Source organism: Gymnoscopelus braueri, assembly GCF_963280865.1.
Source record: "Gymnoscopelus braueri genome assembly, chromosome: 11".
Lineage (NCBI taxonomy): Eukaryota > Metazoa > Chordata > Actinopteri > Myctophiformes > Myctophidae > Gymnoscopelus > Gymnoscopelus braueri.
In genome coordinates, this window is record NC_137613.1 from 47,977,709 (window position 1) to 47,999,749 (window position 22,041).

Sequence of the window (22,041 nt, forward strand, 5' to 3'; positions counted from 1 at the left end):
GATCTGGCTGCATTGGCTATTTGAAAATAGCAGATCTACAAGCTCACAACAGGTCCCATCCCGATGCGTTGTGAGCTTGTAGATCTGCTATTTTCAAAATATACGAGCGCTTCTGCAAGAACATTTTCGGGAGCCCCGACCATCTTTTCATGGACAGTGAGGTCTACAAACTTACTGTAGCTTGTCCTATGTTATGGAGTTATGTCATAGAGAGTTATGTAGGCTACACAACCTGGTTGGGTTATGGATATCAACCCGACGATCGAATCTCTTATTAACGTGGCAGCACGGGATCACTGCCGCCCGTCCGATTCTCACGGGGAATATCCTACATGACTGCTTGTGCACTGCTCGGTATGGGTTAAATAAATTAATATACAAACCCCATTCAAGGCGATGTGATTGGTATCATTATGTAATTCATGTAGGCTACAAGCCTATGTGACAAAGATACTACCGTTACGGATTACATGAAAGACACAGTTGGGCGTGTGTGTGTATGTGTGTGTGAGACAGAGAGAGGCGTGTGCGTGTGCATGTGCGTGTGTGACTTGACAGGCAGCGAGGCGAGGCGAGCCGGCGAAACTCTTTTGGCTTCCCATTCTTTATTTGGTCGTATTCTGGTTCTCCATGTCGTAAAATCAGGGCGTTTCGAGAATATTTAAGGGCGTGTTATTTAAATGGTGCTCGGTTTCAGCCGTGACATTTATCAAGGCTCCGACCCAATGTACGCTAGGATTGGCTGTGTAGGATTCGTTGATAAATGTGACTTCGACGTTGGTGTACGGCCGAATATATGGAAAAATATAAGCCGGTTTATACGCTCCGTTGATAAATGAGGGCCATTGTGTACCGATTTACGTGACGTTTGGACAGAATCTGTAGGAGTACTGTCAAAAATGGGTTTTGCAAAAAGCGGTCTCCTGGTGGCGCTATAACAGGCCCATGTGAAAGATTTGGGGCAGAGGTTCTGAATTGGCATCAAGGGAGTGTGTGTGCATAGTTTCGCTGCGATCATGCCAACGGTCCTGGAGATTAGCTGGTCAGACAGGGTGCAAAACATACTCTCTCGCCATGCCTTTCGGCCTGGCAGAGACAACAATATGAACGCATAGTATCCCCTATCACAGTGGTTCTCAAACCTTTTCATTTCAAGGACCCCTATTTGAGCATTTTCTACCTCTGGGACAGCAATCTATACTTTAAAATAATTTTAAATTGTATACATTTACTCTAATAAATGGAACCAAATGGACCTGTGAGGGTCCATTTGGTTCCATTTGTACACCCTCTGTTTGAGAACCACTGCCCTATCATGTACACTAAACAAGAGCATAGGAGCCTAGACATAAATAAATATCTCAGATACAGTAATTTGGTTAGAATCAACATATCTGCAATGCATATTGTCTAAAACAGTCAATCACTCATTTGATTTCTCACCATTTCCTCTGCTGTAGCATTTGGCCTATAATCCATGTTACACATTTTAGCCACTTTAAACCTTTCATCACCTGGTTGAAAATAGCCGATCTACAAGCTTGTAGATTGGCTATTTTCAAAAAATCTTAAAATGGCCAAAAATATATTCATTTTGAGTCCTTGACATGAAAAGGTTTGAGAACTACTGCAACAGCACACAGGATGAACATGTATTGAACAGCTTTCTGCCTGTCTCTGTCAGTCCAAAGCCAATAGGCCTGCACATCATTTAATATCTAAAATAATATGAACACACACCAGGGGATATCACATGTTCTCTAAGAGCTGGATTTCGACTGCAGCTTTAGCACCACACTGTCAGGTTAAATAACTGTACTGATGAACTGTACTGGGGTCCCCAGAAAAATGTGTTAATATCTATAGCATCAAATCAGCAAGCTACTATATACCCTATATACATCAGCTATTTGAAAATAGCCAATGTTACAAGCTTGTAAATCGGCTATTTAAAAACATTCATGAAGTGAAAAGTGAATGTGGAATATTTGCATAAATAACTGTCTCAAATATGAACACACAGTATCCCCTGTCACAGTGGTTCTCAAGCCTTTTAATTTCAAGGACCCCCAGTTTGATATGCATTAGACCACGGACCCCCATTTGATTTTTATCTCTGGGACCACAATCTATACTATAAAATCCTAACTCTGAGAGTGTACAAATGGAACCAAATGTGTTAACTGGACAGCGTGACAACTAATTGAGTGATAACATTTCATGTAAACATACAGGACAAAGGTGAGACAGTCAGCAGGGTACAGCACTGCAGGGACTTGCACCCTGAAACCAACATAAGCTAGAAGTACTAACTACCAGTGCTTGTTTGCTTTGTGACACCACCATGTCCCTACTTGCATGTGATACAGAAAATATTAAAAAGACCTGTGGTCAGGGGACCCCCAGGGGTCCTTAACTCATTCCCTGCCTAGAACGACTAAAACGACTTCTGTCCTTTAAAGGACAACTTTGTTTTTTTACAACCAAGGTTTATGTTTTAGCTTGTAATTAAAGTAAATAAAAGATGAGTGTTAAACTTATTTTTTTACTGCTTTCTATAGTTTTAGCAATTTTCGCGATCTTTTTTACAGTGGGCGGGGGCATTCTGTCCGGTGGCTAAATATGTATTTTTTTACACAATAACCCGGTGTTTTCTTTATTATTATTTACAGTAGCTCTTCTAGCCCCCAATAACTCACATCTGGCCATCCAAGACCACAGGACCTTTTTTATTGTGTAAAAAAGGCATATTTAGCCACCGGACAGAATGCCCCCGCCCACTGTAAAAAATATCGCGAAAATTGCTAAAACTATAGAAAGCAGTAAATGAAAAGAAAAAAACACTCATCTTTTTTTTACTTTAACTTTTAATTCCAAAAAAAAAAAATATATATATATATATATATATATATATATATATTTTTTTTTTTTTTTTTTTTTAACCCAAAGACCAAGGAGATATGATTTTTTGAAGATCTAGACTCCCATCCACTTCCTTGTTAACTTAAAACTTAAACATTTTGTATCTCGGCTCCTGAGTACTAAAAATCTCTGGCAGTGGGCAAACGCAAAAAAAAAAAGTTCTGGCAGTGAATTAAGGGGGTTCCAGGGGGTCTCCAGGAAAATGTGTTAATATAACATCAAAATCATCAATAAACCCTATAGTCAAATGCATATTCATTTGGGGGTCCTTCACATGAAAACGTTTGAGAACTACTGTAATAGCACACACATATTGGATGAACATTTTATTCACATAAACAGCTTTGAGTCTCTCTGTCCAAAGCCTCAACTCTATTACACTAGTTGGGAGCATAATGAACACACAACATCCACAATCATGTAGACTATACATAAAGGCCTACACATAATTAAATATCTCAAATAATATGAACGCATAGTATGCGCTATCACAGAGACCCCTATCTACCTCTGGGACCGCAATCTATACTATACAATCCTAACTCTTAAGAGTGTATAAATGGAACCATATGGACCCTCATGGGTCCATTTGGTTCCATTTGTACACCCTCTCTTTGAAAACCACTGCCCTATCATATTATTAAAATAACTGTAGGCCTACTGATGAACTGTACTGGGGTCCCCAGAAAAAAATTGACATAAATAAACAGATCAGATACAGTGATTAGAATCAACATCTACAATACATTACATTGTCTGAAACAGTCAATCACTAATTTGATTTCTCCTCATTTAGCATGTGGGTTGTATAATATCATGCATGTTACACTGAGCAGTTTACAAAACCCACACACCCCAGATGGAGGTAAACATGTCTTGACCAACACACCTTGACCCATGACCACAAAACATTAAACTGTCATGTTAAATAACAGTACAAAAACGGAGCTAGAGCTCTTTCCCTCAAACTGCTATATAATAAACAAAGCTAAAAATATTTTAAATAATATGAAATATAAAATCGAGGCTTTAATGTTGATCAGTGATGTTCTATGAATAATGATATGTGTCTAGCATGCTTGTTAGCTTTAAGCAGCTCTCAGCCCACATTTAAAATCATATTCAATATAAAATCGGGTCTTCCTTAGGGACTAAGGGGTATAATGATCAATGATTATTAGGCCCGTAACGATACAGTAACTGCATCGATGCATCGTTTTGAATTTTCAACGATCTACTATATCGATATGCAAACAGCTAAATATCGTATCGTTTGACTTTGAATCGTATCGAATCGTTTTGCAATGCAAATAATCGTATCGAATCGTTCTGCAATGCAAATAATCAATTATATCAATACTAAGTACTTTTAAGAAGAAGAAAAGAGAAAGAGGGGTTTATATCCAGTATCCAGGTATTTATTTTTCACACAGAATTCTTGGGTAAATAAATAGTTACTATATCGATTTTAAATCATTGAATCGAATCGTATCGTTCTAAATTAACCTGTCCTGTATCGTTCATGTATCGTATCGACTAAATCGCTGAATCGAAACGTATCGTATCGTTCTAAATTAACCTGTATCGTTCATGTATCGTATCGACAACCAAGTATCGTGATACGTATCGAATCGTTGTTAAAACGTATCGTTACACCCCTAATGATTATGTTCCATTAGCACAATTAGAGCCATTAAACATCTGTTTACAAGGCACCTTACCTGTCTTCTGATGCTGCTGCTGTCTGACATTTGCTCTCACCAATGTTTGCAGCCAGGTCTGCTTTATTATGTCCCCCAAGATTTATCTTGGCTCACAATCCGTCACGATGTGACACGTTGTGAGCTTGTAGATCTGCTATTTTCAAATTGACTATGTATACAGTAGGTTTAAAAGGGCTCACACCCAGTCACTTGTTTCTCTCACAGAACCTGGCAACGCTGGCTGTGACAGGAGTCTGTGACATAGATGTAAAAATCCACGCCTGGATGTCATCAAAAGCATATAAAACATCATTGGGTTCCAACCAGCACAAAGAGACCATCCGTGGGGGCTCCTGTGGCCCATATAGTCGCTTCTTTTGGGCTTTGTTTTCATAGACCAGGTTGCTCGATTCTCTCGCAGAGTCTGGCAACTGTGCTGCTGCAGGCTGGGAGAGAGAAGTCCAAATCCAGGCCTTAACTTCATCAAAAACATATAAAACATAAAATCGAAATGTTATTGGGTCCCAACCAGCACCAAGAGACCATCATTGTTTGGTTGTGGGGGTCTATAATGAATTAAAAAGCATAGAGTGTTCCTGTCCATCTAAATGAAAACAAAGATGGCTGCCGTTGAGAAACTCAGAGAGCAGTGAAGGGGGCGGGGACAGGCAAACGAGAGAGATTTTCAGGAAGGTGGGGGCCTCTGGAGACTGGAGAGTGAATGGAGGTCTATGAGGGGGGCGACTGGAGACAAGGGGGCCCCCCCCGACGCCTGGAGACCGACTGGAGACATGGCTGGAGACTGTCTCCAGTCACTTGCACCTCTGTAGACTCAAGCCCTGCGGGGGGGGATGGGGTAGTTAATACCCTCACAAAAACATGTAGTAATCCTGGTCACTATACCGCCTCCCCCATGACAGCCGGGGCGCCTGATGGAGGGGAAGGGAACTGGTTGGAATAACGTGTTCCTTCCACGCGCTACGTCCAACCAGGGAAACTCCCCCCTGTCGGGTGACAAGAAGGTCAGTTGGCTCTCATGCCTGAAGGAAGCATGAGCTCGGCCCTGGCCTCCCTACTGTGGGGTGACAGGTGTAATACTGGTGTAGGGCTGGTGTAGTGCCCAGGATCACTTAGGAAATTGGCACCGGGTGAAAAAAAATGGGTTACAAAAATCGCGGGATAAAAATTTAGAAAAAAAAAAGAACATGATTTGTGGAGCTGCCTCTGGTGTTATGATCATGGACTTCATTAACATTTTGGAAGTATTTTGACAAATACAGGGGGATCCCAATGTTATGGTGTATCTTGAAGACCAGGCCCATAGCAAGTTGCTGTACTCTGTCCTCAACCCTAAGCCATCCAATCCTAGCAAAATGAGCAGGGGTTAGATGGGTTTTGTGATTGAGGCCAAGAAGTAGCCTTACAAGTTTGTTTTGGGATGTTTGGAGCCTTGTTTTTAAGGCCTTGGAGGTGTTGTGATACCATGCAGTGCATGCATAATCATAATGACCTTGTATGAGGGCCCCTGCAAGAATCTTCAGAGTATTCTTACTGACTAGACGATCAATCCTCCACAAATAGCGTGTTGTTTGGTTGTCCTTTTTGATCACTCTTTCGGCGTTTTTGTTACCGGAGAGGTTTGCCTCCAAGATGGAACCCAGGTAGGTAATTTCCTCCTTTCTTGTGATAACATCATCACCCAATTTGATCGTGAAACTCTCAGCCTTGCTAAGGTTAGGACTGGACCCAAAGAGGATGGATTCAGTTTTACCCAGGTGTAATGAAAGTTTGTTGTCGGAGAGCCAGATGCAGATCTTGTTGAGTTCAGTGCTGAGAGTTTTCTCAACCTGCAGCCTGTCCCTGTCCAAGACCAGCAGAGCCGAGTCATCTGCGAACAGGAACAGTCTGCAGTCGCAAGCTGAAGACATATCATTCACATATATCAGGAACAGTAAAGGTCCTAGTATACTTCCTTGAGGAACACCACAAGTCACTGGGAGGGGAGGGGACTGGTTGCCGTTTACTTCCACCACTTGCTCCCTCCCTTCCAGGTAGGATCTCATCCAGCTCACCGACGTATCATCAAAACCTATTGCTTTGAGCTTATTGATCATAATTGGGTGATTAACGGTGTCAAAGGCCTTCTGGAGGTCCAGCATGACCTGACCATGCCGCAATATTTGCCCTTGTCGACATCTTGTTTTATAGAGTCGTTCAAATAGAGAAGGCACGTGTCAGTGGAGTGGTTTGTTCTGAAACCAGATTGGAATTTGTAAATTAGATTGTTCTCGGCAAGGTACTTATCGACCTGTTCATAGACTATTTTTTCCATGACTTTCGAGATGGAGCTAAGAATAGAAATAGGGCGGTAGTTGCCAGGGTCTAATTGGTTTCCTTTTTTGTACAGAGGGGTCACCCTTGCTTTTTTGAAGTCGTTAGGGACCCGTCCCTGTATGATGGAGAGGTTTATTATGTGAGTAATGATTGGAGTAATGGAGGCGGCTGAGTCTTTTAGAAATTTGGCGGAGATGTTGTCGAGTCCTGTGGCTCTGTGTTGTTGAAGTGCACTAATTTTTTTAAACACCTCATCTGTTGTCACAGGGGAGAGTTTAAAATCAGGACAGGAAGGACGCTTGTGACCACGGTTGGAGTGCCACCACACACCGTGGTGACACTACCACCTTCCGAGAGCCCATGGTGTGCTGGATCCTCAGAGCCCGCATCCACCTCTGGAAAGGTCTCATGTGGAATCTGCCCAACCGGATCAGGTGTATGGCCGAAGCCATGAGACCCGCTGCTTGCATGCACGTTCTGTACGTGACTCGTTGCCCCAAGCGCAGAGACCGTACACATGCTAGAAAGCCGGCTATCCTGTCCCGAGACAGGCGTGCCACCAGCGTGGTCGAGTCCAGTGAGATTCCCACTCACTCACTCACTCACTCACTCACTCACTGCGCGAGTGCGTGTGCGTGCGTGTGTGTGTGTGTGTGTGTGTGTGTGTGTGTGTGTGTGTGTGTGTGTGTGTGAGTTTGTGTGTGTGTGCGTGTGTGTGTGTGTGTGTGTGTGTGTGTGTGTGTGTGTGTGTGTGTGTGTGTGTGTGAGTTTGTGTGTGTGTGCGTGTGTGTGTGTGTGTCTGTGTGTGTGTGTGTGTGTGTGTGTGTGTGTGTGTGTGTGTGTGTGTGTGTGTGTGTGTGTGTGTGTGTGTGTGTGATATTGTGACTATGAAGGAAGTCGCTGCTATAAAATGCTTTAAGCAGTAACTATGAAGTAAAACATGCAGTACCTCCAGTTCTTGAAGACCTCCTGGGCTCCCACAGCGGTCAGAGTGTTCCTCTCCAGGTATTGAGGGTCATCTGTGGAGGCCTGGCTCATCCAGTCCTGTTTGACAACCACTCTCTGTATGTTGCTGCCATAGTAAACCATCTAAACGTCATCAAGCATCAACAATCACAAACTCTGGTAAGTATAGTACAAACGTTTGTTTGTGTGTGTGTGTGTGTGTGTGTGTGTGTGTGTGTGTGTGTGTGTGTGTGCGTGCGTGCGTGCGTGCGTGCGTGTGTGTGTAAGATCAAACCCCCCGTCACTAACGGTCATGGTTCCTGTCTTCCTTGCAAACCACAAACACATACGTGGTATTGTTTCTGAGGAAACAGTCGTACACTTCATATTCATTCATGTAAACATGCACACCCATGCATCTATATATCTACATACATACAGTACAGTATATCAGGGCTGCCAACCCTCCTGGATCCTGCAGGAGTCTCCTGGATTTCTCCTGGATTTGAAGTACAGTGGAGTACTGGGGGTACTGGGGGTCCGTGACCCCTAGGTGGTCCTTGAAGTCATAGAAATTTTGTTTTAAATGTCTGAAAATATGCATGAATCCAACATACTATTAGCAAATATAAATTGTAAGAAAGGCTGCCCAACTACAGGACAATTATGTTAATGTACATTCAGTACATGAATGTGATTTCAATAAGATGAAAATGATCTCATGTAAACATGCTGGATTTAGCTGGAAGCTCATTTCCATCCGCAGTCTGCACACGTCAATCAAGATCATTTGTTTATGTAAAATACCTTTGCTTTGGTTATAAATTAATCTGTGATCTGCAGCCATTTGGAAGCTGAAGAAACCATTACCCTCTGACAACGTTGAACTCACAGTGCGATTGATGGCTGACAAGAATTCTAAACTGAAGGTAAATTATGTTTTCATGGTGCATACTGTAGTCTCATGTGTAGGTAAACTGGATTGAGCTCTGATTGTGATAAACACTTTAAAGGTAGGGTAAGTGATATTTTTGGGTTAAAACAAAAAGTATTTTGTTAAAAGGTTAAAGCACTATATTCTGATAGTAATCATTGCTATAGAGTGTTTGTTCAGTACAGTGTTGGTTTATATTACTTAGGAGAGTAATATGTTACTTATTACTTATTACTCCTTTGAAAAGTAATAATATTATATTACTTATTACTTGGAATCAAGGGTAATATATTACATATTACTTTATATTACTTTCCCCGCGCCCCCTCGCAAAAGAAAAGACGTGTACAGTTTTTAGCCTTTTAGAACTGAATCCAATTTAATGGAACAATAGAAAACAGTCAACAGTCTTTATCCTTTTAAGTATTTTGCTGCTGCAAATTCCATATTTGGAATTGGAACAATAATTATCCTTACAGGAACAACATCAATCTGAACTGCACACACTGGCTGACTGCCTGAACATTTCTTAACCTTTTCAACATATCTTACACCAGTCAATATTAATTAGCCAAAGTGCAAGGGGGGAGGAGAGAGGAGAGGAGATATAGAGCAGTGGTTCTCACACTTTTTCATGTCAAGGACCCCCAAATTGACACTTATTAGCCCCCGGACCCCCATTTCAAAAGATATGCCAGGGACCCCCATAAGAGAAGATTTGTTACGGCTCTAGCAGTGATTCTCAACCATTTTAATTTCAAGGACCCCCAGTTTGACATGCATTAGGGCTACAGACCCCCATTTAATGGCATTTCTATCACTTGGACCGCAATTTAAATTGTAAAATCTATGTCAATTTAACTCTGAGAGTGTACAAATGGAACCAAATGGACCCGTTAGGGTCCATTTGGTTCCATTTATAGACCCATGAGGGTCCATTTGGTGCCTAATCTATCATTTAGCTGGGGACCCCCTGGAACTCCCTCAAGGACCCCTGGGGGTCCCCGGACCCCACTTTGAGAACCAATGATATAGAGGAGAGGAGAGGAACACCGTTTGTAATCTGTGATTAACTGACAAAGGACGCAATCGTTCAGAAACACGTTTCCCCGGCCACCAGACAAGTGACGCAGGGGGACTTCTGAAAGGGCCATGCCGAAAATAGGTTACTTTATTCGGATACATGCGTGTCACTGTCCGCCCCTGCCGGTTCTCTGAATTTTTATTTTTAAATGGGCTCTGTCATGATTAATTGACCACATATATGAAGTTAAACAACTACATTCTATCCGAACGATATCTTTTAAGTAAATTCCGTGCCTCAAAATAGAAGTTTAAGAGCTTTTTGAAGTTAAAAAACGTCGGAGAAATACACGACGCAGCAGTCGCATACGGGTCATGCACTACGTCATAACTGTGCGCAGGCTGCGTGCTAAAAAAGAACTGATCTGCAAGCTAAAAAGCATCTCTGTTGACGTAGGTTGATAGCTTGTAGATCTGCTCTATTTTTGCACGATGCGAGAACTTGCCTCTACGAGAGACGGAGAGAGAGTACATATTAAATGAATGAATGAACAAAAAAAAAAGTCGCTCGTCATCAGTAACGAGTAGCGAGGCCTTTTTTGACCGAGTAATATGCAAGGGATAATGCATGGGGAGGTAGTCATTATTGAAATTTAAAGCCCGACAGGGCGATTAACCACCGAGGCGAAGCCGAGGTGGTTAATCCCCCTGAAGGGCTTTAAATTTCAATAATGACTACCTCCCCATGCATTATCCCGCTTATTACACGGCTACTTAATAAATACATAAATACATTTACCCAAAAGTAACAACAAAACGAAGTATTTCCTTGCTTACGGCAATGAAAGTATTCCATAAGTATTGGGCTGGGCGGACAAGTTCGCCTCGGAAAACAAATGACAGAATAAAAAAAAGACTCGCCCCAAAACACACTCGCCCCCCATTCTATATACTGCCGATTTGCCTGTAATACCGCCGGATTTGCCCCGGGGCGACTGTGTTTTGGGGCGAACGTTTTGGTATTTCCCCCGTTGTTGAGCGGCTTGAGCCACGATAAACAAGGAAGTGAAGTGGATCAAATAGAATCACTTTTCGGTTATTGCATCGTCTATTTCTCACTTCAAATGTTTTCAAAAACATTCTTGAGAGCAACGTTTAGTTGTAAATGACATTGGTTGTTTGTTTACATGGCTGTCATGTTGGATAAAGCATAAAACAAAGCAACGCAGGTTGATATGAGCAGGTGCTCTGAGTCTCTGATTACAGAGCGGTCCGTTATAGAGCTCATCGGTCATTATCAAGAAATAATGACCGATGACTGACCAATCAGAATCGAGCATTCAACCAAGCCGTGTAATAAAGATGCTTAATTCTTGTTATCACCACCCCAGCATCGACCTGTGGGCTCTAATTCTGTATGAACATTTTCTGAAATACTAGCACATCTAAAAGAATCAACTTGGTTTTATTTGTAACTAACTTATAGTTAGTATAGTAGTAGCAGTGGAATGTTGTTGGGATCTGATCCGCAAATTGTGCTACAATCACATAGGGGTCGGCAACCTTTTGACATGAAGCGCCATGTTTTTATTTTCTTGACAGTCAGTGTGCCATGTCAACATTAAGAATGATGACACCACATCAAAACGTCACATCAAAAATATTTCATTTTGATTGTCCATGTACATAGGAACCTTTATTTGTTTTTCTTCTTTTGAAATATTTTCAGAATTAGACTCCAACCCGATGCACCTATCTCCCAGACAGAGTTCAGAGTTTGAATGAATGTAAAATTACGTGCAGGATTTTTAAATATTTAACTTTAAAGAAAATCTTCTCTCACACTTGTGGCAGCGTGCCTGTGTCCAGTGACCACCCTGCCCTGTGCCAATGTTGGCACCCGTGCCTAAGGTTGCCCACCCCTGAAATAATAACATGATATATTAAAGCAAGCTCACAATGTGTCCCAATTCACCATGTTGTGAGCTTGCATATTGGCTATATTCATCGTTCATTGTACAACAAGGTATACAGGGTTTAAGTGGTTAATCAGTTCACTTAAAGTCTGTAAGAGAACAAATAACCATAGCATGCTCATGACCAGAGTCGTCCCACAGTTCCATGTGATGGTGCCATTGTATTGAACTGTACGCGTCCGGATCCCACTGCTCTCCTGGAGGCTCTGGGACCTGTCTTCAAGCTGAGCGCCATACGGCCCGTCATGAACATGTCGACGCCCACCTATGTCAACACATCCTTCATTACGGGGCCAGAGCTCTCAGCTCTGGACCTGTTTTAATGTTCCCCTCTTTTTTCTTCTCCCACTTTTGGCATACGCTTTTTACGAAACTTGGCCATATGGTAGATGGTCATGAAAAACTATCAAGAAATAATTCTCACAATCTTTCGTCAAAAGGTGGCGCTATAGCACTCAATTGAAAATGCCAACTTTGAACAGGTACAACTCATGCCCTGTTTGACCTACAGCCATAAAACTTCAATACACACATGCGTCTACTCATGATGAACAACTTTAACCCTCTGACTTTTGACCTCTGACCTTTAGATCTCCCACCATTTTGAATTATATGAAAAACAGTTAAAACCTATCTCCTCCTGGGATTTTTGAGTAATCTGCACGAAACGTTTTACACATGAACTTTGGACCTATGCCGACAAACTGATGCAAAATATTTTCCATAAGTGAAAAAATTAAGCTTTAATGAGCCAATGAATATTGCAGTTTTATGACAATTATTCATCTGCCCCTAACACATACATGCAGACTCACATTTCTTTGAAACTTTGCGGTAATGTTGAGGGTCATTTCAAATATCACTGAAACCAATCTTACTCCAATTGGTCAAAGGGGGGCGCTATAGCGATTTTTTGAAAATGCAAACTTTAAACAGGCAAAAGTCATGTCTCGTTTGGCCGACAGCCATTAAACCTGCTTACACATGTGCCTTGACTCATGAGGAACACATGTATCACGTTGACCAGTAAGCTCCGCCCTTAGATTGTCCGCAATTTTGAGCAGTTTGAAAAACACTTAAACCCAGGATTTTTCAGCTATTTGCGTGAAACTGTATCATCTGAGCGATCTCCTTTTTCACAGGTTTTTGTCTGTTGGTCCAATGGCTTCTCCCTTAAACGTGTGCCTCACAACCTGAAGGTTGCCAGTTCAAGCCTCACATGATGCAGACTCATTTAAGTTAAATTGCAAAAAACATGACTGTATCAATGAATACATGTGCAAACGGTAAAGATAACATGAAATGCTTATTTGAGAGTATGTTTTTTCAATGTATGACGTACTTCATTGTGAAAATAGCCGATCTACAATCTCACAACTTTTCAGATAGCAACGTTTTGTGAGCTTGTAGATCGGCTGCTTTCACTGGTTTCGGTTTCGAGGAGACATACAATTTCTCTATTGGTAAATGGTTTGTGAACGAGTGATCTTAGTGTTAGTGAAACAGGGGCTTGGTTCATGACAGAAGGCAAAAGTTTATGATCTTCAACAGACAACTTCAGCCTGGATGAAGCTATAGCACTACAGGTAGTGTCTCAGCCTGTGAGTCTGAAGGTTGAGAGTTTGATTCCTGTCAATGGCAATAGGTTGAGCTGTCTGTTTCTCTCACTCTGTCTATCTGGCTCTGGTAGGTGGGTCATTACGGGGCCAGAGCTCAGCTCTGGACCTGTTTTAATGTTCCCCTCTTTTTTCTTCTGCCACTTTTGGCAGTTCTGGCTGAACCGTGCATACGCTTTTTACGAAACTTGGCCATATGGTAGATGGTCATGAAAAACTATCAAGAAATAATTCTCACAATCTTTCGTCAAAAGGTGGCGCTATAGCAAAATGCCAACTTTGAACAGGTACAACTCATGCCCTGTTTGACCTACAGCCATGAAACTTCAATATACATATGCGTCTACTCATGATCAACAACTTTCACACTCTGACTTTTGACCTCTGACCTTTAGATCTCCCAACATTTTGAATTATATGAAAAACGGGATTTTTGAGTAATCTGCACGAAACGTTTTACACATGAACTTTGGACCTATGCCGACAAACATGTGCAAAAGATTTTCCATAAGTGAAAAAATTAAGCTTTAATGAGCCAATGAATATTGCAGTTTTATGACAATTATTCATCTGCCCCTAACATATACATGCAGACTCACATTTCTTTGAAACTTTGCGGTAATGTTGAGGGTCATTCCAAATATCACTGAAACCAATCTTACTCCAATTGGTCAAAGGGGGGCGCTATAGCAATTTTTTTTAAATGCAAACTTTAAACAGGCAAAAGTCATGCCTCGTTTGGCCGACAGCCATTAAACCTGCTTACACATGTGCCTTGACTCATGAGGAACACAAGTATCACGTTGACCAGTAAGCTCCGCCCTTAGATTGTCTGCAATTTTGAGCAGTTTGAAAAACACTTAAACCCAGGATTTTTCAGCTATTTGAGTGAAATTGTATCATCTGAGTGATCTCCTTTTTCACAGGTTCTTGTCTGTTGGTCCAATGGCTTCTCCCTTAAACGTGTGCTTCACAACCTGAAGGTTGCCAGTTCAAGCCTCACTTGATACGTACTTCATTAAAGTTGCATTGCACACAACATGATTGTGTCAATTAATACATGTGCAATTGTTAAACATAACCTGAAATACTTATTTGAGAGGGTATGTTTTTGCAATGTATGACATACTTCATTCTGAAAATAGCCTATCTACAATCTCAATACTTTTCAGATAGCAACGTGTTTCTGAGCTTGTAGATCGACTGCTTTCACTGGTTCACTTTTATCTTCAACAGACAACCTCAGCCTGGACAAGGCTATAGCACTATAGGTAGTGTTGCAGCCCGTCAATCCGAAGGTTGAGGGTTCGATTCCTGTTAATGGCAATAGGTTGACACGTCCAAAAAATCCGTTCTGCTTCAATCTATTGTTTCCATGTCTCTCTCTCTTCAATCTATTCCGTTTCCATGTCTCTCTCTCCGCCCTTAGAGTGTCTGCAATTTTGAGCAGTTTGAAAAACACTTAAACCCAGAATTTTTCAGTTATTTGCGTGAAATGGTATCATCTGTCTGACCTCCGTTTTCACTGGAACAGGTCTGTTGGTCCAATGGCTTCCAGCTTAAGTGAATGTTTCACAACACCAAGGTTGCCGGTTCAAGGCTCACTTGGTGGAGACTTCATTTAAAGTGCATTGCAAACAACAAGACTGTATTAATGAATACATATGCAATTGATAAAGATAACATGAAATGCTTATCTGAGAAGGTCTGTTTTTGCAATGTATGACATGCTTCATTCTGAAAATAGCCGATCTACAATCTCAAAACTTTTCAGATAGCAACGTGTTTCTGAGCTTGTAGATCGGCTGCTTTCACTGGTTCAGTTTTATCTTCAACAGACAACCTCAGCCTGGTCAAAGCTATAGCACTATAGGTAGTGTTGCAGCCTGTCAATCCAAAGGTTGAGGGTTCGATTCCTGTTAATGGCAATAGGTTGACACGTCCAATCAATCCATTCTGCTTCCATCTTTCTCTCTCTTCAATCTATTGTTTCCATGTCTCTCTCTCTCAATTAATGCATGTGCAACTGTTAAAGGTAACATGAAATGCTTCTTGGAGAGAGTATGTTTTTGCAATGTATGACAAACTTCATTGTGAAAATAGCCGATCTACAATCTCACAACTTTTCAGATAGCAACGTTTTGTGAGCTTGTAGATCGGCTACTTTCACTAATTTTCGTTCAGAGGAGACACAAAAATGCCTTTATTGGTAAATGGTTTGTGAACCAGTGATCTAGAGTAGTTCGGGACACAGAGGCTTGGTTCATAATGGACGGAAATACTTATAAATATCAACAGACACTACCAGTAATTGTGTCACTTAATACATATGCAATTGATAAAGATAACCTGAAATGCTTATTTGAGAGGGTATGAAGTATGTATGACATACTTCATTCTGAAAATAGCCGATCTACAATCTCAAAACCTTTCAGATAGCAACGTTCTTTCTGAGCTTGTAGATCGGCTGCTTTCACTGGTTCACTTTTATCTTCAACAGACAACCTCAGCCTGGACAAAGCTATAGCACTATAGGTAGTGTTGCAGCCTGTGATCTAGAGTAGTTAGCGAAACAAAGGCCTGGTCCATGAGGGACGGAAAGACTTATATATATCAACAGACACTATCAGGACTATCATATCTCTAGCTCAATGAGAAGAAAGGCAGCCTATGAGTCCAGAGGTCACCGGTTCGATCCCTGTCCCCGACAATGTGTTGAGGCGATCATGATGATCTGTCTCTCTCTCCTCAATCTATTCAGTTTCCATCTTTCTCTCCAGTTTCCATGTCTCTCTCTCTAGTTTCCATGTCTCTCCATCTCCAGTTTCCTTGTCTCTCTCTTTCTTCAATCTATTCAGTCTCCATGTCTCTCTCTCTCTCTTTCACTGGCCCCGTGTTATCGCTGCTTGCAGCTATATTTGTGTTTGGTATTCTCGGTGTGGTACGTCCTCTTGTAGAATCAGTGAACATTCTGTTCTCCACAACATAATTATTAGTGTGGACCAGAGGTCAGCAACCTTTTTGACATGAAGTGCCATGTTTTTATTTTCTTGATAGTCAGTGTAACATATCAACATTAACACCAAATTAAAATATTTCCAGCAGATTTTAATTGTCCATAAATACAACCTTTTTTTTAAATGTATTATTTTCTTTCACATCAGGACATTTTGTCATTAGACCCCAACCTATCTCCCAGACTCCCTCCCCAGTCAGAGTTCAGAGTTTGAATGAATGTAGAATTATGTGCAGGATGCAATCTGGAGACATATGTGAGGGGACTTAGTTTAATTGACTAAATGTTTAAAAATGTTTTATATTAAACCAGAAATCCTCTGCCTCAGACTTATGCCAGCATGTGCCAGTGTTCACCTCTCCCCGTGCCAATGTTGGCACCCGTGCCTATAAGGTTGCCTACCTCTGATGTGGACCATTCACTCTAGACAAGGGGTTTATAGTATTTCATTTAGTTCAAGTGTTGTTATGCAGTCTGGACTTTCAATTGTCTAGTTTGTCTTTCATTGTATTGTGACACATAAGCCGTCTAAAAGTGACACAATGATGTTTAATTTCTGCAAAATAATAGGTCCTTATGTAAAGAATTATATATTTCTTAATTATTATTATTTTCTTTTTTATAAAAACAGGATGAAAAAGCTCAGCTTCTGACTACATACATCTACGTATATTTTGTGAGTATTTTATCTTAAACAATGCAAAACAATTATTTGTGGCCGACCACTATTTGGACGTTACTTCATTTCTTTCACTGTGTTCCACATTCTGACAGCAATGCAACAGTCCAAAATTCAGTAATGACAATAAATTCTGCATTGTCTATGACTTCATTATTAAAGGAGTAGTTCACCCAAAAATTACTTATATCAATTACAAACCCCATGAAGCCTTTAATTCATGGACATTTTAAAGTTGTTGCCATTCCTGAGCCAATAATTTGATGACCGGGTCATCAAATGATTGGCTTAGGAATGCGACAAAAACTTCAAAATCTCCATGAATTCAAGGCTTCATGGGGTGTGAAATTGATAGAAAGTAAGTATTTTTTTAGTTGAAGTACTCCTTTAACCCAGCATCCATATAACCTATTGCATGCCCACTTTGTGTACAGCACAGTAACACTAGTCTGTTGTTTTAGTCCTGGATGAATGAATTCTTCAGCTGGGACCCGGTCCAGTGTGGCGCCGACAATATTACTCTACCCAGAACAAAGGTTTGGGTTCCAGATGTAGTGATCAACGAATTGTGAGTTCTGTTACATGTACTACATGATTGTCTCTTAACAGGTAGAGTCGTTCCAATACCGATACCAGTATCGGAAAAGCTGCCCAAAAATGCTGGTATCAGTATCAGCGAGTATGCCAGTCTATGCCAATCCGATACCACGTCATTTATAACATGATGTTTTCATTTGCACTGAACAATTCTTTTAAGTTGACGTTGCAGTACTGTTTTATACTCTTACTGTACTATTTACATTATTATTCTACTAACTTGTGGCTGCACTTTAACTATTATTATGGAATTGTTATTTATTCAAAGTTTGTTCTTTTATTACATGTTGGTACTGTATCGGATCAGTACTCGGCATGATAGCCTGACTTTGGCCAGTGAACCCACGTGATGAGTTTAGCTAATGCCAGGCTAATTTCCTGATGATGGGTTAAACACGAGGAATGACTTTAAAAGACTTAACTAAAAGGTCATTCTAGAGCCGTATGACATCAGTCTGCCGTTCTGCTTTGTTCCTGTCTTGCAGCATGGACACGAAGGACGCCCCGTCTGTCCCCTACGTGAAGGCCAATCACAACGGCTGGATAGTAGACTCGATGCCCATGAGGGTAGTCAGCTCCTGCAACCTTGACATCTACACCTTCCCCTTTGACGTCCAGAACTGCACTCTCACCTTCAATTCCTACATGTACCTCAGTGAGGCGCACCGCTTTGCTCAAGAAGGGCTCCTCCTCAGCACCCAAATGTCACATTCAGTTTTGTCTCAGATACAAATAGTTTTTGGTTGTTCCCTCACATGTACTTTGAATACTACTAATGGATAATAATCACTTTGACTTTTCAGGATTCAAATTCAAAAGCATCAAAAGTAGCAGATCTACAAGCTCAAAACACTTCGTGCCGCGTTTTGAGCGTGCGGATTTGCTAACTTCTGATACTTTGTGCTGTAGTATGATCAAGTAGGGAGTTAATTTGCAAAAAAACACAAAAAGTGAAAACGTGGAGATGAGAGGTTTTGCCCGACAGGAACACATCATAACTCCTTGTATAATCTCTCCTTTGGTCCCTCTTCTCCTCTCAGAGAATGAGGTGAGATTGACACTTGGGAAACCACTGGAGGACATTCTGAAGCGTTCCAAGGAGGTGCTGACAACCATGGGAGAGTGGGAGCTGATGGACATCACGTGCACTAGATATGTCTTTGTTGATCCTATGGGAGACATTGATGAGCTTGCATTCCATGTATGTTTAAATCTTATATATATTTTTTGTTGCTTTTTTCCCCTCCTATTTAGTCGTTATGCCAATTAATTCCTCCCCAGGGACATTTGTGTGCTGTCACTGCTGTTGTATACTACTGACTCACCTGCCAGCAGGGAGTCCCCACCGAGAGGACGTAGGGCCTTCGTCCTACTCCTCCCGCCCAACACTCCCTCCCGACAGGTGCCGCCCCCAGCCCGTAGGAATACGTGCACTGACAAATATCACCTTCCCCGCCTGGCTTCCCTTCCCCGAAAACGGGCCAATTGTGTTCGTGTAGACGCTCGCGGTGGTGGGCAGGCACTTTACCACTGCGTCACCCGAGCACTTTAAATCTAACATCTTAAACATAGTCTATGCCTGGAATATACTGATAGCAGATATTATGATTTGTAGTAATAATACCCTGAACCAGGAAGCAGTGAACCTATAGGAATGGTTTGTTCTTGTCCCTTGTAGTTCAAACTGAGACGCAGGGCTACTCTCTACGTGGTGAACCTCCTCCTTCCCAGCTGTTTCCTCATCACGGTGGACCTCTTCAGCTTCCTGCTGCCTCCCCAGAGCGCCGACCGCTCCTCCTTCAAGATGACCCTCATCCTGGGCTACACCGTCTTCCTCCTCATGATGAACGACCTGCTGCCGGTCACTGGAGGCAGTGTACCTCTCATAAGTCAGTAGTACAAGCTGTCTCATCAGTGCCCATACCCTAGGTGGGGTTGGTGAAAGGGCCTCTCTGTGTGGAGTTTGCATGTTCTCCCTGTGTCCCCTAGGGTAGGTACCCTTACAAAAACATGCAGTAATCCTGGTCACTATACTGCCTCCCCCTGGTCAGCCGGGGCGCCTGATGGAGGGGAAAGGAATTGGTTGGAATAACGTGTTCCTTCCACACGCTACGTCCTACCAGGGAAACTCCCCTGTCAGGTGACAAGAAGGTCAGTTGGCTCTCATGCATTGAAGGAGGCATGATCTCGACCCTGGCCTCCCTAGGTTGGCAGAGGGAAGGTAGTGCGCAGGATTACATAGACAATTAGCTCTGGGTGTAAAAAATGGGGTTAAAAAATCGTGGGATAAAAAATATAAAAAATACATGCTGTCCAGGCGTAAAGGCCAGAGGACTACTGTAGCTAGCCTTCTGTACGGCTTAACTGGAATGTCATGTTTCTAAAGGACCATGACATGTGTGTGCGTGCGCGCGCGTGTGTGTGTGTGTGTGTGTGTGTGTGTGTGTGTGTGTGTGTGCGTGTGTGCGTGTGCGTGTGCGTGCGTGCGTGCGTGCGTGCGTGCTTGCGTTAGGGTTGCCAACCGCCCCTTGAAATACAGAATCGTCCCTTATTTGAACACTAAAAGTGTCCCCTTATTGAACTGATAAGGAATCCACTTTGCTCCTTATTTGTGGGAATCAATTAATGACACACATCTTACAAGTTCAAACCGCTCATATACTGTACACGTACAGTACGTACAGTATACTATGATACAGGTTGTTAACCACTTAAACCCTCTAGACTTAGTAAACTGGACCTGAGTTGTCTCTGTACTTTTTTCCCCATTATTATTATTACCACTATAGACGGCACAAGGACTTCATATAATGTCCTCCTGCATGGAGAATGACTTCCACAAATCACACTGAGTGATTAGAGAAGGTTCCTAAATCACTTTGTTAACAATGCTGTCTAGTCTGTTATCACATGTGAGTGTGTGTTGGGAATAGAACCTTTCAGATGTGCTGCATGAGAACATGTTGACTTCCATCACTCCTTCTGCTCTCCTTCTCTCCCTTGTATCTCTCTCTTCACAGATGTGTTCTTCTGTCTCTGCCTGGCTCTGATGGTGGCCAGCCTACTGGAGACCATCCTCATCACCAATCTCCTGTGTGACTCCAGTTGGAACATCACTCCGGTCCCCCGATGGGTCCAGGTGTTGGTCCTACATATCCTGGGCCCTCTTCTAGGCCTTCCTCCAAAGCCCAAAGAAAAAACGAACTCAGGTATGTGAAAAATATGGTATTAGTTATAAAAAATATATACGTTTTTATTCTGCTATAGCACCCTAATCTGATTATTTTACATCCTCAATGGAATGGCGACGTTTTACAAACTCTTCTCATGAAAACAACACAAATAGCATCCAATGAAAGGAAATAGCCAAGTACATTTGGCTGAGCTTACATGCACTGAATTAGGAGTAGGCCTAATGTACCTGTAACTGCATGTGCCAGAAGGGCCAAATGATGTCAGTTCAGAACTTTGCCTTTTGTATACTGTTCACTCAAAGCCAGTGACATTTACCTCCCATGACCAGCTATTTTACACGAATGTCATGTATGCCTGTTTCCTAGAAGTGAATGCCTGCCCTCTGGTGGCAGTGGAGGACAAGGCTGGTGAGAAAGCTCCAGAGGAGAGGGGGCCTGAGGTGGAGGATAAGGCCCTGGAGGAGATGAGGAGGCTGGGTAAAGACCTCCAGGCCATCCGCCTCCAGGTGGACCGGCAGCTGACAGGGAACCAGAGCTCTGAGGAGTGGGTCCAGGTGGGCTTCATCGTTGACCGCCTGCTCTTCATCTTCTACATCATCTTCATAGCAGTCAGCTTCATTACCATCATCTGTATCTGGGCCAGCTCACATGCAGCTGATATGTAGATGACCACTGTTTGTTATACAAGGCCCATTTTTGTAGACCAGGGGTCTTCAACGTTTTGCAGGTCAAGGACCCCTTAGCTGAGAGAGAGAGAGAGATGAAGCAGGGACCCCCACTACATATTGGATTCATGTTAAATGTGTTTTTAGACATTTAACGACTTAAACCCTCAATACTTTGTAAATTTCGGTACTTGGTCTGCTCTTTTTTCCCTGTACAACAAACCACTTTGACGAAAATAGCCAATCTAGTGACGCGTTGTCTCGTAGATCTGCTATTTTCGTCTAATGTTCCCCCCAGAATAGTGATGTGAGGTTACAAGTGGTTAATAAAAAATCATATCACACAAAGTTTTGGCGCCCCCCTGTAGTATCTCTGAGGATCCCCTAGGGGTCCTGGACCCCCTGTTGAAGACCCATGTTGTGACATAAATGTTTGT

At 42.1% G+C, this 22,041-nt stretch overlaps 1 protein-coding gene across 1 annotated transcript; it reads left to right on the forward strand.

Moving 5' to 3' along the window:
• Window positions 1-18,231: 18,231 nt before the first annotated feature.
• LOC308095688 (5-hydroxytryptamine receptor 3E-like) lies at window positions 18,232-21,604 on the forward strand (the record flags this gene model as incomplete). The annotated part of the gene is made up of 5 exons (XM_080442731.1): window positions 18,232-18,400; window positions 18,786-18,946; window positions 19,424-19,634; window positions 20,766-20,954; window positions 21,306-21,604. 5 exons carry the CDS (start codon window positions 18,232-18,234, stop codon window positions 21,602-21,604), a joined length of 1,029 nt encoding a protein of 342 aa, XP_080298857.1.
• Window positions 21,605-22,041: the final 437 nt, after the last annotated feature.